At 38.1% G+C, this 19,351-nt stretch overlaps 1 protein-coding gene across 1 annotated transcript in view; it reads right to left on the bottom strand.

The window, feature by feature from the left end:
- OSBPL10 (oxysterol binding protein like 10) overlaps nucleotides 1-19,351 on the bottom strand; it is a 114,548-nt gene that overhangs the window by 43,933 nt on the left and 51,264 nt on the right. The window contains exon 5 of the mRNA XM_027733403.2: nucleotides 6,101-6,311. Coding sequence (XP_027589204.2) covers nucleotides 6,101-6,311 — 211 coding nt within the window. The remainder of the gene's footprint in view (nucleotides 1-6,100; nucleotides 6,312-19,351) is intronic.

A 19,351-nucleotide genomic window follows, 5' to 3' on the forward strand; every position in this document is an offset into this window, starting at 1 on the left:
TATGTAGAAAGTGAAAGGCCATATCAACGTGGCTCCCACTTCACTCACATTATCAGTTTTCCAAAACTTTTCAATACAGTTTCTCGGCCTTTTTCTTTTTTCCTGTTTTTCAGTACATCCAAAATGCTCTCATCTACACTAGTACAAATTATTCTTACCACAAAATAGTACAGGTAGTTGTTGTCTATGCCATATCAAATCAAATTCTTTTACTGGAATTTACTCTCTGCAGACTAAGCTGCCATCTGTAAATCCACTCTAACCAAGTTGGCATCTTTGCCAGTTTATGGGACTGAAAAATTTCTATCACAAGTTCAATTCCCTGTTCTTATAACAAATTCAAGGAAAAAAAACATAAAAAACTAAACATATTATGAGAAAGTTTATCTTCAGAGTTGGATTAGAATAAGAAGAAACTGCTGTCATGCCTTTTTTTTAAGTTAGACTTTTTTTCTCTGTTGAGTCATAGCCAAAGACAGCTGATAGAAAAGTAAATTCAAATCTACCTTGATACATTTCAGAGTTCTAAACAAATTCTCCAAAAAGGCAGTCACAATGATACAAAAGCATTCACAGCTACATAGCTACTTTACTATTTGCTTTAAGACTATGCAAAGCACTACACTAACTAAAACAAGACATCTGTTTCTGCAGTAAACGATATAAAATTAGAAAGGACATACCAAATACACAACTAGTAAAATCAGCCAGATCTCTTCTACCTGCATGGTGTTGGTTCTGTAGTTCCAGAAGTGAAAACCCAGGTCTGATTCCTCTGAAATTCAGTGGATATGTACATACAAAACAAAAGCTCTTATAGAAAATACCCAAAAATTAGATTCTTTCCCTCTTACCCTCAACATCAATTTCCACTGTGATGAACATGCAGCAGACAAATCCAAGGCACACAAGAATGCTTCTACATAAACAAAGTACAGCCCCCAAACACAACCTACTATCCCTTCCCTACAGCAATGCTGTAGTTCACAAGCACCTATTTCAGAGAGCACAACAGGCTGTATCCCGTGTAAGTACCCTCAGGAAAAACATGTTTCCCTTCTATAGGTGCACACAGCAGGAGGGAGGGAAATTCTCTCAAAAGAGAAGGCTTACGGGACATTTTTCCATTAGGCAATGTTGATAATCCTCTTTTGTTGGTTCTGATTTTCTAGGTACCTGATGTACCTTCAAACTCACTCTTGCATGATAATCGATGCATGAAATATGCTTAATACCTACCTCAATTCTACAACAAAAACTTTTCTAATTTTAAGTCCTCTGATCTTGATTTATAGACTACAAAAAAACCCATGTTTTCTGCTGGCACAATTGCAAACTAATGTCTATTGATAACACTCTTACAATATATTGTAACTATACTTTAACAAATATCCCCTTAACAATGCAGTGGTATCCCTTGAAGAGAGACCAGTATTAGGTCTGGATTTCTTCCCCCGCTGGGGATGGATGCGACAGTTTTGCCTCCGCTGAATCCCTACGGCACACTGAACCAGCAACAGCAAGTGGCAGCTGCGTATCTGCTTTTCAGATTAGAAAGACAACATTATATTTGCTAATGCTGTGTGGGGGCTAGAAAGTAATGTTATCTTCAAATGAAAGAAGAACATGTAAGGAATAATGTATTAGCCTTCAGATAGAAGAGCAAATTGTTCTGGTTATTCTTGACAGAAGCAAGTCTGGTGATGCAATTAAGGGAGAACTGACTGACCATGACAAATTTAGTAAAGTACACCAGTAACAAAGAGTACGTTTTTCCCTGTCTTCTTTCCTCACAGCATTTGGAAGGCAGGGACAGTTAAGCACAAACAAGGACTTCTCTGCTCATTTTTCTGGTTTGTCATCTCAGCTGCCAGAGAATTTCTAGTTGTCATTTGTCACCAAATTGAAAGCATCTAGATGTCTTTCCTGTCCATTTATTTTCTCAAAAAAGGCAGCAATAGCGAATATAAAATTCAAGTATATCCCCACACATACCTCCAGAATCACCTTCAATCCATTTGCCGCCACTGGAGCGAAAATCAGCAGCATTTACACATTCAAATGAACTTCAGAAAATCCATAGTAAGGATGAGTTTGGCTTTTGTTTTTAAAAATCTTCAGAAAAATGAAACATTCTATTCTATACTTTGGAAAAGTAGGCAAGGCAGAAACAGAAAAATATAGGAGGGAATTCCTATCAGGGAGATCTTTATTCAGTAAATAAATGGCTAATGTGAAGCACAGACTAAAAGAATGGATTGATCTGTGCACGCTGCAAGAGAAGATTCTGTCTGCCAAAACTCTAAAATAAAAAACCAGACTTAAAACTCAACATAAGCTGATAAAGCTACATTAAAACAAACATTCAAGGTTGCTCTGTTTGCAGTTGGAAGAAAGAATGTTAACCACAGCAGCCAACAGGCTCTGGAGATAACTCTTCTGCCAAAGGCTACAGAGGTGGAAAAAAAAAAAAACACAGCTTTTAATATTTGAAGTGACGACAAAAGTTTCTTCTCCACATTTTTATTTTAGAAGGCACCTGCTACCTGTCTGCATGCCAAATGAACTCAAGCTTGTCACAAGGGACTTAATGCTGATCAGCAAATGTTCGTGTACCAAAGTCGTGACATTCTTGGCCAAAAAAGCAAATCCTTGATGTTTTTCTCCCTCCTACAGAAAGACCAAAATTCCAAAACCCAAAGAAGCTTGTATGCAATTCCTCATCCTCAACTCACACACTATGTGTAACCAACACTTCCAGCTAATAATACATTTCTCCAGCGTATTTTTCAATGAAAGAAAAAAAATTACAAAGAATTTAGCCAGTGATCAATGCACATACCTTTAATAATGACAGCTAGAAATTAATTTGAAATTATTTGACATTATTTTGACTCAAAAGCAGAAACACAGACAGGATTTTGCTTCACTGACTGTTCTTGCTGATGCACTTCCAAAATCAAGCTTTAATAAAAAAGACAATCACAAAAACTCTTCTGTGAAGCTCTAGAGCAGAAGTAAAACATGTATTGACTAGCCTTCAAAACAAGATTGAAGACTTCAGTTTAATCTTCATGTCTGCTTGTAGGCTGGAGGTCTAAGACTGACAACTCATGAGAAACATGAAGTGGAAAAATCATGTCATCCTTAAACTATTCCATGATAAAGGATGCTATAAAAATATTTTAAGTCATGACCTACACAATTGCAGATTCTGGACAAGATTTTACTGGAGTGAATGCCAAGCTGCTTTCTTTCTACTCAAGTTACTGGAAAACAAAGCAATAAAAATATTTACATCAAAGAAAGGAGATGCATTTTTTTCCTGTCTAAAGCAATAGATACTATTTAATTATCATTTTCATAAGTGCATTCCATAAGTACTAGGTCAGTACCTCAGCTACTTTAAGTCCTTGCTTTAGAAGCAGTAAGGTTACAAGGCCTTCAGTGCACAGGGAAGTCAGCGAAACTTGCATAATTGGCCAAAGACCTCAAGGACACAATCAGAGCAAAGGTGTAGAGAACACAGAGAAAGTAAATATAGATCTACTTTTAAAGCAGTTCTCTCTCTTTATGGCATAATAGTGAGAGCTTTTGATGCTGAAGGAAAGTAAACTCAAGGGTAAGTTCAAATCACCCAAGCTACGTCATTGATTATTTCTCACAGTCCTCATGAGCAGGACTGTGCTGTCTGGCTGGACCAGGCTGCTTTCATGAATTGTAGGTTAGAAGCAATAGAGTAAGTTATCAAATTCCTATCTGGTCTCTCTCTACAGAATTCTGTGCATCCTGCCCCACAACCCCTACTAGCATCTTTACACTGTGCAGCAGATAATGAGACAGCACTAGGATGGAAACATTAGGCAATAAATTGCACAGGGCCACGACACCTCACAGGAAAGGTGTTTGACACTTTCTACCAGAGGAACATATGGCTTTTAAACTAACAAGAGTCATTTCCACCTGACAATGACAGTAAAGGCCATCTTTTGTTTACACCTTCTGGGTATGAAATTAAAAAAATTCACCTGGAGGACACAATCAAAATGAAGTATATCATCTCTCAGAATTAAGAGCTTGCTAGAGGATTACTTAAAGGCATTAGTCTGAATAGGTATGAGTTTACGCAGCTTTGATGACTCTGAATCTCTACCGACTCAGCAGAAACGTTAAGTCTATCAAAGTATGCCTGGAAAAGATTAAGTGTGTAGGAAAATCAGTAATCAAGACTTGTAGGCCAGGTTCTTTCAGGCAACTGTGTTGCATAACAAGGCCTAGGGAAAAAAAAAAATCGTTTTACAGACTTTCAGTCAGGGAGAAGAGACTAAATATTTCAGCAGCTTTTAGTTCCCATCTTTTTTTTTTTTTAACTTCTATACCAAAGAATGAGCCCATGCACACACTGAAGAATTAACTGCTTGCATTCAGGTTTTCATAGTTACACCAAAGATGCTGATGTGAACCTGTGCTACTGAATTTTGACTCCTGAAAGAATTCTTGTACAAGTCTGCAGTCTTAGGAAGAACAAACAAAAACACTCACTAAATTTTATTAAGTATTTCAGAGTTGTGACTTTCCTTTTTTTTTTATTCCTCCAAAAGACTGGGGATTCCCTTCCAGCAATTACTAATGCTGTATTTCCTTTTCTCTGTTCTTGTCCACATATCCTCAAAAATCATTACCAAGTCAAAATAGAGACACTGATTTAACAGATTACTTGGACACAGATTCAAGGACATGGACAGCAAGTCATCTATCTCTTGACAGTTCACTTAGAACACACGGACATGAAAAACAACCTTCAGGGACTTTGAAACCAGAAAGTGACTTTTCTTTGAAGGATGCTTTTCATCTTTGTTCCAAACCATTCTCTTCTGGAATTAAATTATATTAAAGAATGTAATTAAATGCACTTTATCATTACTATTTAGATAAGTGCAAGGGGTTTTTTTCATTTTATACAAGAAAACCAAAATACAGAAAATAAGACTTTTTTTAAATTATGTTCTTTTATGAAACATCAGAATCTGGATGTGAGAAAGTCACAATATACCATAGCATAGGTGTCCAAAGTTTAAACACTGTTTTTTCCAAGAACCATTTTTACACCATTTGCCTACTTCTCAGCTAACCCTCTCACGTTTGTCTTCTCCTCACAATGGGAATTGTGACGAGTGTGTCTTACCCAGCCATCTCAGCAGCCCTGAGGACATACCCTGCCCCGCAGTAAACCTACTGCAAGTAAGGACAGATCAGAATTTGTTGTGGGAGCACCTGAAAAAAACAAAAAGCCACCCCATATCCAGAGTTCTGCTGTTGCTGCTTTTCTTACATCAACACCTAATCCTATTCTTAGGACCCAGCAGTGCAGATTATGCATGGGAAAACACTAACCATCATTTCAGAAAGCTAAAGGTCCAACTTCCAATATTATAGACAGATGTAGAACTGGGTGGACTGAAAAAACTGAGCTACATGGGGACTGAGAGGTTCATGCCTGCAAAGCTCAATGCAGAATCACACTGACATTTCAGGCTCATAAAAATTTGCCACAGGTTTGTTTTTTTTAAATAACAGCATGGAAAACTCTTTGCTGATTTAAAGAAAACCACAGACTGAAATAAATCCACCTCAGCAGCATCCTTCCACATAGAAAATTAAAAAAACTATTTTCACTATAGCACTGCATAATATTACACGTATTTTTATCAAACAAATCTGTACTGAGATTTCAATCAAGAAAAAAAAAGGTGGGGGGGCAAACTAGGGGAAGCAAAACAACCAAGACAGTTCCACACTGCCATTAAGAATATTGGTTAATCTACCTCTTCTTGATGCCAGCTTATTTTTTGTGCTGCTCTCTTCAGGACCTGATTCCTCTAAGAAGATATAGGACAATCTCTTTTCCTCCTCTCTTCTGATTTTAATACATTTTGCATCTTTTTTTTAAGCAAAGAGTTATGATGCTTGACGCTGCAGCAGCTCACAAGCTGCTCACCTCAACTTGCCTCCCTGAGGAATAGGTAATTTTGCCTGCTTCAGAATCATAATATAAAACCTCAAGTCATATAAAATAATACCCAAGAGAACTTGTGCTCACCTGATGACAGTGTTCTATTATGATGATGGCCCACTTGATGCATGCTTTGCTGTAATAGACTCAGGCATTCTCCAAGGCAGCTCAGGGTGGCAGCAGAGGTAGCTTTTAAAAGTAGCAAGTCCTGATCCAAGGCAGAAAGGGGCCCAGAACTTGGGAGAGCTTCAATGGCTTGTACAAGGTTCTTCTGTTGTCCTTCAACTTGGCTCATGATCTGTAAAGGTCCAAAAACATCTGCTGTCATAGGAAACATCACCGTGTAGCTGCTGAACTCTTATGGATTGAAATAGTGACTAAATGTGAAGAACTACCACAAATGAATGTTAATGTTCTGATCCAAACATACTTACCCACAAAAACGATGGGCTTGAGACTACCAAAGGCCTGTAAAAATGTCAAGACTACGTTAGAGAAAATCGTCTCTTAAAATAGTAGGTTCACAGTAGGTTTAATAGTGACTCATACTTTCTGAAAGTCTTCGTAAGGAAAAGTGTGAAAATTCTACTTCCTTCTCCATTATTAATTTAGGCTTAGATTTTCTTGCCTTTGTATGCGATCTGAGACACCCAAGGAAGTTAGTGTCTCTCCTCCCTCTTTCCTACATGAAATATCTAATCACAGTTTAGGAACGCACATTATTCATTTCTCAAGCATCAGTAAGGAACTGTTTTTACAAAATAGGTAATCTGTAAGTTTACAGACATTACATAGGATGCAACTTAGAGTACTTATTTAATATCAGATAAGAATATCAGAGGAAGAAAGTTAACCTGTTTCTACATTTGGACCATCCAGATGAAATTGGTGCTTATATAGCAGATAAAAGCATTATTTGAGCAGGTTGCTCTTTAAGGAAATTGGCGAGTTTTCAAAATCCTAAAGCCAAAAGAAAAAGGAGATATTCAAAACTTCTCTCTCCATTTTTACAGCTTGTAGGAAATTATACATGCACATGACAAGCCTCTTACACTTACCTTGCAAAAAACTTACTGCAAAAACTTACAAGTTTATACTTGAGGTATCCAAAGCTTTCAAAAAAATGTATCTGAAGACATCTCAATAAACAAAGATTCAAGCTCCATTTGTCCACACTACTATACTGTAAAAATGTATTACGAACTTCGTGCCCTTTTTATTATCATTTTTATATTTTCAAAGTATAGTGTGCTTCCTGTAGCATCCCTACTCTGTCATCAATAGACTGATTTAAAAAGTGTATGTGGAGTGCACTGAAAAGCTAGAAAGGAAACTGATCTCAGACATGCAAATAACCATTCTTGTAAAAAAAGAGTAGAATTACATGAAAAGCTGTTGTTGCAGTTCATAAGGAAATTTAGCCAAATGCCTTGCTGAAGGTTACAATGACATTTTAACAATCAACATTTAAAACAGAGGCCACAGCTTCAGTAGAAGCCACAGACAATTTCAATTCCCTTTGACAGAAAACAAGATCAGTCAGAAGGTGACACAGATGCCCTCAATATGCAGCTTTAGGGAACCACTAGAATCCCAGGCAGTGCTCTGTTTTCAGAAGTCACACACAGTGTACCTGAGCTCCACAGCATGGAAAGGGGGTTGCTTCAAAGACAAAACAAAACCAAAAGCACCACAGACACACACTCATGCAAATATTCCTCCCTCAGGAAAAGAGAACAAGGAGGTAAATTGAAGGAACAACTAGCAGAAAAAAAGATGACCATCTCCCTGTAAGATTAAACAATATAATTGTATGGGAAACTGCTTCTCTCCTTTTCCCACCCTGCAGAAGTGTGACATTGAAAACCTGACATTCTCATGCTTCACAGCAACAATGTTCTATTTTCATTTCTAAGGGACTAGTTTCCCTACTTTCTTTTTTTTTTTTTTTTTTTTTTTTTTTTTTTTTTTTGTGAGAAACAGCCTATATTTCCAAGATTTGCTTGCACAGGAAATAAAATCAAAAATAAAACTTCTAAAACTTCAAATATTTCAATTATCCCCTCCCCCTTAATAATGGACAACTATATTCTTCTGCAGATAAGACAGGAGAATAAGATACACTGGTTAGAGACCTTACGAAACATTTGGAAAATTAACTGAATGTTTGCCTTATCACCTAGCCCAAAACTTTACAGGCTTTTATCAGCCATATTTTTCCTAGAATAGGAGAAATTTCAATAAAATCAATGATTTATTCAAAACAAGGTCTTGCTCTGAGTCTTACTGTTCTCTAGCTGACCTGAGATAGCTTTAAAGCAGCCTTTTGATTCATCCTTTCCAAGTCACCTAGTTTCATGTTACAGTTGTGATACCAGCAGCTGTTCTACAGACCTGACACAGCAGAAGACAAGGCAAATTCTGTGTAGTGTTCAAATTATTAGAACTTATTGAATATTTACTGCTCAAGCACTGATCAAAACCATCCTGTGCTGAATGATCAGAACAAAGAGGAAGAATCTCCCTTATTCTAGAGAGTGACAGAACAACTCTGTGGCCAAAAGAGTAGCGATATAACATACATTATTGAAATAATTGAACTGACAGCTCAAATGAGTAATTCTCTACTTTTTACAACAGCAAAGGTTATTTGCCCCCATCTCCTCACCAAATTTCTACCCACTTCTCTTTCCACTCTTGTTTTGGCTTTGACACCTTGTGATAGTTTCAGTCTAGCCTTCCTGGAGACCAGCTTGTAAACAGGAAGGAACTAGGGAAGTGACCAAGGAAGTATTCCATGCTATTCCTTTACGTACACTGAGGTATAAATAAGCTGGTCAGAGAGACCTCTTTCTCTTCTGGCGAGGTTTGGGAACAGTAGGTCCCTGTGTTGGTCTGGCTTATCTGGAGCTGAGGCCCACAGCGACTGCTGTTGTCTGCCACGCGTGAGGGGAGAGTGCTGGGCCGGGTCTGACTGTCCTGCTTTCTCAAGGGACGTGGTGAGATTTTGCTAGTTCTTTATTTTGTTAGTTACCAGGTTTTTCAATTGTGCAAAACTGTTTTGTTTTGTCCCTTTTTGTCCCTCTTCCCTTCCCCTTTATCCCTTTTGGGAGCCATTTAGGGTTTCTGTGTTCATATGTACATAGTATCTTAATTGTATATTTGTAATATATGTAAAATATATATATATATTTTATAGCTTTTGCTATTCCATTTTTTTTTCTTTCTTCTCATACTATGGCAAAGAAACTGCACATTTTCACAAATGCACTGAAACTTCAAAAATACAACTCTATGGTAGACATAAAATAGAAAACCTGAAAGGACTACATGTATTAGAAGGAATTATATGCATGCAAATATCTAGCATTAGTAGGCCTGCATTTACTTAATTGCAAAGTGTTCAGTAAGAGGAAGACACCAGCTCATATGCATGGTTTGCTCCTTTCTCTGTCTTCTGCCTGCTGTAGGAGAACAAACAGATGACACATGTTCCCTATAAACAGTGGCTCCTGAAAACTTTAAGTAGATTCAGACCTTTTAGCCTGTCAGAAATTCTCAGGTATCACCAATGTTCTTGTGGTGGGCTAACTTTGGCTGGATGCCAGGTGCCCACCACTCCCCCTTCTCAGTTGGACATGTGGAGAAAAAGTACAACAAAAGGCTCATGGGTAGATATAAGGACAGGGAAGTCTCTGCCACTCCATCCTCCTCACTCTCTTTGCCTGATCAGCACGGGGTCCTCCCATAGGAGACAGTCCTTCATGAACTGCTCCAGCACAGGTCCCTCACAGGTTCACAAGTCCGGTCAAGCAAACCTGCTTCAGCATGAGTTTTCCACAGGGTCACAGCCTCCTTCAGGGATCTATTTGCTCTGCATGGGGTCCTCCCAGGCTACAGGTGGATATCTGCTTGCTGTGGACTTCCAAGGACTGCACGGGGGCACAGCCTGCCTCACCACAGTCTTCACCGTGGGCTGCAGGGGAATCTCTGCTCCACCACCTGAAGCACCACCTTCCCCTCCCTCTTCACTGACCTTGGTGTCTGTAGTTGCTTCTCTCACATATTCTCTCTTCTCTGACTTCTGTTGAGCAGTAGTTTTCTCCCCCTTCTTAAATCTGTTATCCCAGAGGCACTATCACCATGACTGATGGGCTCAGCCTCAGTCAGCAGCAGGTCTTGGAGCTGGCTGGCATTGGCACTGTCAGACATAGGGAAGCTTCTGGTAGCTTCTCACAGAAGCCACCTCTGTGGCCCTTCTGCTGCCAAAACCTTCCCGTGCAAACCCAATACAGTTCTCCTGAATGACACTACACTCAAAGAAACCTGCCATCCAATGACACCTACACAAATGATCATATGCAACAGGAAACATCTCTGATATTTTCCTCGGTAGGTCACCCTCTCCCTACCATTTGCTCCAAACCAGCGAATTCACAGCTTCCATTACTACCTCCTTCTTCCTCTTCCAAGCTATCTTAAAATCCTGGGTGATTGGTCTCCCTACTTGCCACAGCAACTGCTAACTACTCCACAGCTGGAACTGCACCTCCTGAATCTTCCTACTGGGAACACACAGCCAACCACCACGTAAGAGACCAAACGCTTAAGAGACAAGATTCCAATGAAACAGAAAGTAGAAACTACTCTAACTCTCGGAGTCACCCTCATAGTATATGGAAGATTAGCAGAAAAGGCCATCAGATACTCTAGATTTGCAAAGAAATTTGTTTCAGACCTAAGAAGAAAAAAGAACATTCTTTCATACAGTAAATAAACTAAAATTTGTTCTTACAAAATAATTTAGGAAGTAATAATGAAAAATTGAGGTGCTGTTTTCTGTGCTAAGAGAAAAAAATACAGTAATTCAATATTTTGTTAAAATACTAAATGATATATTAATCTTTCCAATGCAGAGAAACCATCTTACAAAACCTGAATGCCATTTTTGATTTAGAGCTTCAATTTGTTTCTGAGATTCCCAATTATTAAATATAATAAGCTCTCTATTCAAGATTTTTCCTCCCATCTTACAACAGAAATAAACAGAAACTGCAAAGGAAGAAAACTGAATAGCCACATCTGGATGTAAGAGCATACAACTGCTCTTGACATGATTTTATTTTAAATGCTCTTGTTATCCAGACTCCAGGACTAACAGCCCTAAGTCTGTTTGTCCAGGTCAGGTGTGTATTATGATAATCAGAATATTTTTCAAGAATTATTGATCCTACAGGATTTCACCCGATTAACACAGTGCATCACAACAATCTAAAGCAAACACCAGCTTTATGCCATCTATAAACCTACCCAATCCACAGCTGCCTCAGGGGCATCTCCCAAGACAATGACTTCAAGTTCCCCAAAGCAAAGGAAGAATGATATCAGCCATATTAACTCAAAGAGCAAACAGACACTCTTCCCTTTGTCATGTGCAGCTGGCCAAGAAAATAAGCAGTGTCACCAATCCTGTCTTTCTATGTAATGATTTAAATAATTCAGATAATCCTACCCTTCTTTTAGAACATAAAACGTGAAGATTTTTCAGACTGCCTCAGCCACTATCTGATGTCCACACGAGCAATTTCAATTTTAATTTAGTTTGAATTTTAGTACTGATCACACATATTGAATCCTTTTATAGCCAGTATTAAGATATGCCTACTCATGTGTACAAAAAAATCCAAAACACTCCGGAGAAAAAGGAAAATGTTTTTTTAGCACTGAAAACCCACACAAATTCTGTATCATCAAGCTCCTCTGTGATGTGCTAGAAATCATTTATCAAGGAGACATTCCACTCCATCAGTTAACTCTTTTTCACTACCGTGGTAATCTCTGCACACCATCACGAGCAGCACATTGTCTGATGACTTATCTCTAGGCAATTCCTCTGAAAGATTTAATGCAGTGATTTTTACTTCTAAATCCTTTCCATTACTGACTGCATGCAAGTTGAAAACAATTATTTAAAACATGGGAAAATAAACACAATAGAAAATGCTTATATGAAAAATAGAGCATCTATAAAAATAAACAGTTGCGTGGAAAAATCTTTTAGAAATTTAAATAGTAATAGAAAAGCAACATGCATTACAACTAAGGCAAGCTGTTCTTGTGAGAAGTTTACTGCTTTCAAAGGCTGGGAAGGAGCCAATTTGCTGCTTCGTGCCTTTCTGGCAGGATTTGGTTAGTTGGCTGCTTTGTTTGGGGTTTTTTTTAATGAAGTGTAATATGAAAACACAGTCTCTCTCTCTCTCATACACACACACACATGTACACACACACACTTTCTGGAAATACTAGTTTTTTGCTTTTTAGGCAATAGTACCAGAAGAAAAACATTTCACAAAACACTGAAAGGACAGGAGGTGAGACCAGCTTTTCAAACTACCCTAGAGTAAGTCACAAGTGATATGTATGAGGACCTTGGCTCTCATTGTTAAACATGTATACACCACAAGGGTTCAGGTTTTTTTCTTTTATTTAATATAAAACACTGCTTTTCTTAAAAGCAAAAGCAGATGAAGGACAGAAGAGAAGAAAGTCTAGACACAAAAAATAAAAAACCTTCTAAGCCATTGTAAACCCAATACATTGGGTTGCCAATGTGAACCTAATACAGTCATCAGTTCTGACCCTGAGCAAGGACTCCTCCTGCAATCCTGAGCTGTATTTCATCAACACCACAAACTGTCATATTGTAAATATCAAAAGTTAGAACTGACGACCAGTATATATAGAAGTAAAATATATATATATATATATATATATATATACACATGTATGCACACACATCTACTACCAAGAATTTATCAAAATGCAAGATACCGATACCTGGAACTCCAATGTCACTAAAGCAATCACACAGTCACTAATTGGACACATTAGCTACCAATTAGGCCCAAGTTCACAATTTCCACACCATTTCCATTAATATTTTCTACTTTCAACCATTTATTCTGAAAAAGGAAAGAGCATAACCATGCACGCAAAAAGACTACTGTAAATACCGCTAATCACAACCTCAAAAAATATACCTCACCTGACAAATCTGACAAATTAAGGTAACTTCTACAAATGCTGTAGAAATGTAGGGGAGGTTCCTATTTAATGCGTTTTGTTTTTAGTTAGGCATAATCACTGCAGATGATCAAGTGAACTTTTGCCTTGACCTAACTTCCGAAAAGCCTTCTCAGACTACTCAAGGTCACTTGTTATGTGCATCTTACTACTTGATGAAAGAAATCTTCTGACAAGGATTTATGGACTTCTCTCTTTTCCTCTGTAAAGTCACATAACAGATCTTTTAATGAAATTCCATCCATAGCATGCAAGCTAGGAAGGCAAAATTACAACTTAATATATAACTGAAGTGAAAGAGCTAAATACAGAGATTGCTGCTGGAAGTTTTGCAATATCTAACAAAAGTCTCTTACCAAGACAATTTTGCATTTCAGCTCTAAAATTGTCTTGTGTACAAGACCAGATAACTACAAACATGCTTAATTTTCACAAGCAAGATATCTGTACAATTCCCTTACAATAATACCTGATCTCTGGACCAAAAAGACCTCCTTGAGCTGCAAGCGAGAGAATTCTACCCACGAAGCTTCAATCTGGATGAAGACCCGCAGGAGCTTTTGTGAACATTACTATGCTAATGAGAAAAAATATTTTAAGAAAGGACCCTAGAACACCAAGTGAGATGTTTTCATATCTTGGAAAGACGGAACTAGATAATGACATCCATATCAGCTGTCCTTTCTTGATTACTCCTCTTTCCCACTGCAGAGAATAAGCACAAAATTCTCCATTATTGTCACCTCAGGGTAGCAGTCAGCTTGACCTCAATTATCTTAACTAAGCAAACAATGAACAGTAAAATTGGAATGACTTGTTATATAATAGTTATTAAGGCTTAGACACACACATCCTATCAATGAAGCTTCAAAGGAGCAAGTTAATTTTCACTTGGCATGTAATTTACAGACAGAGACACAAAACACGACAGAACAAACAGAACTATACCTCTAACAATCAGGATGGAAGCTAATCACCAGGGCACACTTTTTCTTTTCAGTTCTTGCCTCTACTTTTATAATTCAATTTCTTTCCTCAAAGGAGGATGAAAACAAGCTCCCCCAACCCCCATCCATTATTTTGTTCTCTTTTCCCTAACCAGGAATCCGCATAATCTCTGTTACGGGAAAAACTGAAAAGTCAGTTGCTACATATCTTTATTGTCTCAGCTAAGAAAACATTATTTTCTTTGGGGTTTTGTTTTGGCTTTCTGTGTTCAGCCTTCTCACCACTCAGTAGGGTGGTTCCTTGCAAGGAAAGCCTTACAGAACAAAGATCAAATGTCATTAGGACCGAGTCTAAAAGCCAAGTCTAAGATAACCAGGAAAACAAGGAGTAGAGGAGGCAGACCAGCTCATTTCCTGTTCTTAGCTACTCTTTGCAATATGCTGCTTCCACTGACACTGCTGCTGTTCCACTGGTCACCATCAGCACCTCCGGGGACCTCACCACACAATTTACTCTTCAGGGACCAACTGTTATTTACCTAATCCTGTAATGAACTTTTAAAATTGGCTAGTTAATTTATCCATAGACTAAACGTGATCCTATGCTCCAGACTTTACACATTCAACTCCTATTTTATATCTTCAAATTCTGTAACTTGGACACTTGCTGCATATCCCTACAACATACTATCATTCTATTTTGTGAAGACAACATTCATTATTCATTTGATGAACTACAGGTTCTTGCTCACTAGCCTACTATCCAGTAGTTTATTAATCACACCTTCAAGCTCCCTTGCTATTACTTGCACAGCTACAATAATCAGACTTTGTATTTTCTAGGTCTGAGTACTATTACTTTAGTCCCTAAGGTTGCTAGACTTCTAAGGAGGGAGGAAAAAGAGGAGACAGGTTGTTTTTTGTTGAGGGTTCTGGAAGCCTTAAACATTCCTTGCAGTAGCAGAGCAAGAAAATTAATCTATCTTTCAAAGAAATTTTAGTTTGTTGCAACTCAGGTATATGAGAGGAAGCTCCTCCTTTCCTTCAATCCTTTAAAAGAGGCAGAAGCTCAGTGAGAAAACAAGCTGACCTAACTACCTGTTTTACAAAAGCACCTCTCTGCTCAGAAGAATGAAAGACAGGATACACTTAGAAGATCTATCCTTAAATACCAAAGAGTGTATGACATCTCTGATTGTCAATGTTCTCCAGGACTTTATGCAGACACTTTATTTGTAGGCGAAACACTCCCAAGGACAACTTGAGTGTTCTCTGTGTGTTTCTGTGGAACTCTGCTTCTTACATCGGGAAATAGAGACACCAGAGAGAACTTCACAGCCCTTGCAACACATATGCCAGTTAGTAAAGAGGATCTAAGCAGTTCTGGCAGGATCCCTGAGAATGCCTCCAGCAATCTCCACAAAACAGCTCACCTGCTTTGGGCCAAAACAAATCAGAAGGTTCCCTTTGCTACTTCACAACGACTTCTTACCAGACTTCCTTATGACAATTCCAGACTTAAGATTAAACGCATACTTTCAGTATTCCATCCGTCTTTCTCCTCACCTGAGAAATGAGCTACTGAATGACAAAGACAACTGGGGACAGGCTGAGGAAAAGACCTTGGGTCCACACAGACAGACTAGGCCAAAAGGTCAAATTTTGCCAGAGAATATTTCAGCAGACAGACAATCTTGGATTTTCTAAACCAAAGGATGTTTTTAATAGTAATCAATACTCTGAGATATTCAGCTTCTCTTGAATGCCTTCATGTTTTATAGATGGGGGGAAAAAAATAGGGGGAGGGGGAAGGCTTTTCCTGTCATACTCTCAAAATCTGCTAGTTATTCTTAGAATCCCTGCTTTTTCCCTCCCGAACAAACATAAACTTCACATTCTTTTCCCTGCAGAAGAGGAAGATTTACAAACAAACCAAAGTACTACAATTCTAATAGTGTCAGCTCTCTTAAGAGTTTCATGGAGCTACTCCACAAGTCTTTAGGTGAGAAGGGAAATATTTTTTAGTAAGAGCTGTCTGCCATAAAAAATACACAAGTGAAAGAACATGATTCAAATTGTTTCAATGAGCACTGATTTTCCCCACAAATCAGAGTGAGTGGGCTATTCTTCTGCAAAATGATCAGTATCAAGCTACCATTGGTCACTTTGCCACTGAAGGGAGGTGTCTGGGAATCAGGGCATATTGGAGGAGACATTACAGGTTTTCTTTTTTGACTGTTGTGTTAGAGCTCCCTGCGAATATTCCACACATCTAAGGTAACACATGACATTTGCAACAAGTTTGTACAAAAACACAACTACTAAGTGCTGGGTTCCCCCATCATGATCCTTTTTCTTAAGTATTTTATAATCTACCTGCTATATTAACCACATACTACTAATAGTCACCTATTGAGATCTACCATTTACTATCAAAGACAACTCAAGGGGAACAGAGTGTCGGGATCTTGAGAAAAAATCACGGAGGGGAGGGGAGGGGTTCGGAGAGGAAAAAAGGAGACAGTTGCTCCCAAGTTGCTCCAGAAGCCCCTTGCTTTCAGTGATCAAGAACCAAAAATCAGAGAAGGAAGAGGAAGGAGTCTGCAAGTTCAAGTAAATCTTCAATGGCCACTGGCTGCCATCTAGCCAAGCAGGAAGCACACTCTTCTATTTTAAACCACAGAATGCAGCACTGAGAGCACAGTTTATAAAAAGCACCTTCTGGGAAATTACTCTTATGCAATTTTACCATAAAAATTACCTTGCTAAGTCATTATTTTTAGCGATTAAACATTACTCATAAGCAGATGTTATTCTACGGGCTCTTCTGAGTAGCAGTTTTTCTTACACAGTTCAGAAGGATCACTTTGCTGAAGTTAACAGCTACAGCACAGAGCTGGAAAGCGTATTTTGATTACCAGCAATTAAGGCACATTTGTGAATTTCAAGCATTCCAAAGAGCACTTAAAAGGTTGCTGCTAGCCATTAAGTCAACATCAGCAATCACAAGAAAATTCTATTAGTTTACCACACTATAGCATACTATTGATATAAGGTGGGGTTTGGACTTTGAGTGAAATTAGTCTTCAGAAGAGAAAAGGCCATGTTGAACATAAATTATACATTTTAACATGAGTAGCTTCAAAGATGAGGAGGTTCCTCTCAGAACACTTGGTGCTAGAAAATTTAACTCTGAACCTTTTTAAATTTTTATTATTATTCCATTCCAGCTGGGAATACATAAACACACATACAACCACTCAGGGAAGTCCAAAATCCCATACAGTATTTATGCAAATTTCTGATGGACAGTTCCAGTGCTCCTTCCCTTTCCTAAGATTGCTTATATATCCTTTCACCCCTCCTCCCACTTAGCCACCTAGCTTGTAGTGTCCAAGCACAAAACAAAATTTTGTTTCTGTCATTTAAAAAACTCTCAGGTGTGCAGTATAGACTGGAATGACTTTCAAAGTACATCTTACTTCTCCATCTTACAGACAATTCACCTCATGTTTTCTGAAAAGCAAGTGAGTTGACAGTATCAAGGCTATCTAATCTTGCCATTCCTGAGTCTTGAATAAAGTGTACCTCTATAGCTTTTGACAAAGCATTCCAAATCCATCCTTCTGACTTCCCAATACCATCCCAAAGTTGACTGTCAACTGGTTTAAGTTGACATCGTTAACTTTACAGCACCAAAGGGACTCAACATACACCACTATAATTTTGAGTAGCCAATTTGTGACATACTGTAATATGGCTGAAGTACCTTTATACAGCAACTTTCCCACAAATCCACGTGTTTTGTGTCTGCCAGCCTAGACCTATCAAGCAGACTGCAGTTGGATAACGGGGTTCTCTGAGAAAAACTGAAAGCAGTTATCCCAGAACACAGTCGATACCACCAGAAAAACATGCTAAGAAATTTGTGCAAGAACATAAGACTATGCTTCCTGGGAAGTGGGAAAGGGAAAAGACAAATACATGAACCATAATAAAAACTAAAAATAATTCCTCAGTTACAGGTATATATACATCTAGAACCTATAATTCCAAGCTGCTTTACAGCATATGTCAGATTCAGGCAGACATAATTCTGGTTTGCTTGTTGGATGAGATGTTTCTATCAAGGGCTGGACTTGATGCTCTCGGAGGTCCCTTCCAACCCAGCTGATTCTATGAGTCTAGGATTATCTTCTTAGCGTATTTTCAAAGCATATTGTCAGAAATCAGAATTGCACCCAAGAAGCAGGTAAGCAGCTGCTCAAAAGCATGTATGTAACACAGTTTCCAAAGCATTCAAAACCTGCAAGCCAAGCATTACCAAGATCACAGTAAGAACATGTAGCAAAAGCTGTTAGAGATCAGGTCTTTATTAAATAACTGAGAACTATAGCGCTTACTATTCATGTTTGTTGTAAACTCAAAATGTTTTGAGTTTCGTAGAGCAGCATACAGCACTTTAGGTGTTACACAGGGAACTGAAGATTATAGTAAGCCCCTCAATAAAAGTATAAAATAATGTAAACTTAATGGTATGCTTAAAATATATATGCCATTTCTATGGTTACTTTCTCCTTGAGGGCATTTATATAAGTACTTTCTGCACTTAATATCTGAAACTTGGTTAGCCACCTAATATTACACTGTCATCCATTACTGCTGAGAACATTCAAAAATATCTTCTACTTAATTTAATAAAAATAGCATGTAAGTGTGGGCTAACAAAATAGCCCATGTATCTTGGAAGAAGTAATTTGCATTACAAACAGAGCTGCAGAAGGTGCCCCTTGTCATGTTCTGGGTTTGCTGTGATAATCACTGCTGCAGCAGCCAGCCATCCAGAAACACACAATGAAAGCAAGGCCATGAGATCTGATACCCTAATCTGAGAAAAGATTTACTGAAGTATGTTTTCTTTAAAGTTTCATTTTCCAACTCTGAACTCTAACTTGAAACTACTGCAAAATTTGTGCTTTAATTGTGAAAGAAAACAGTCCTGTAGTTTTCCAAATATGCAGGTACATCTATGATACTCTGTGCTGTTTTATATATGCATATAAAACAGAACAGTTGAATTTTTTAAGTAAAACAGAATTAAGTGACAGTTTTGAAGGCACACAAAAGATGGAGACTGAATTCCCTTCAAATCTGACTTCTCTCAAGCTCCCTTGGGAACCTACCCATTTATTTGAAATTTAATGAAATGTTTTAATAACTGTAAAGAGTAATCTTAGCTTCTCTGTAATTGCTTAAGGAAATGAATGCTGCAGCAATCTCTGAACGTAGTTATCGTACGCACTGTATT

The sequence above is a fragment of the Pipra filicauda genome, unplaced genomic scaffold (assembly GCF_003945595.2).
Source record: "Pipra filicauda isolate LSUMZ 115617 unplaced genomic scaffold, ASM394559v2 scaffold91_size2508729_pilon, whole genome shotgun sequence".
Classification (NCBI taxonomy): Eukaryota; Metazoa; Chordata; class Aves; order Passeriformes; family Pipridae; genus Pipra; species Pipra filicauda.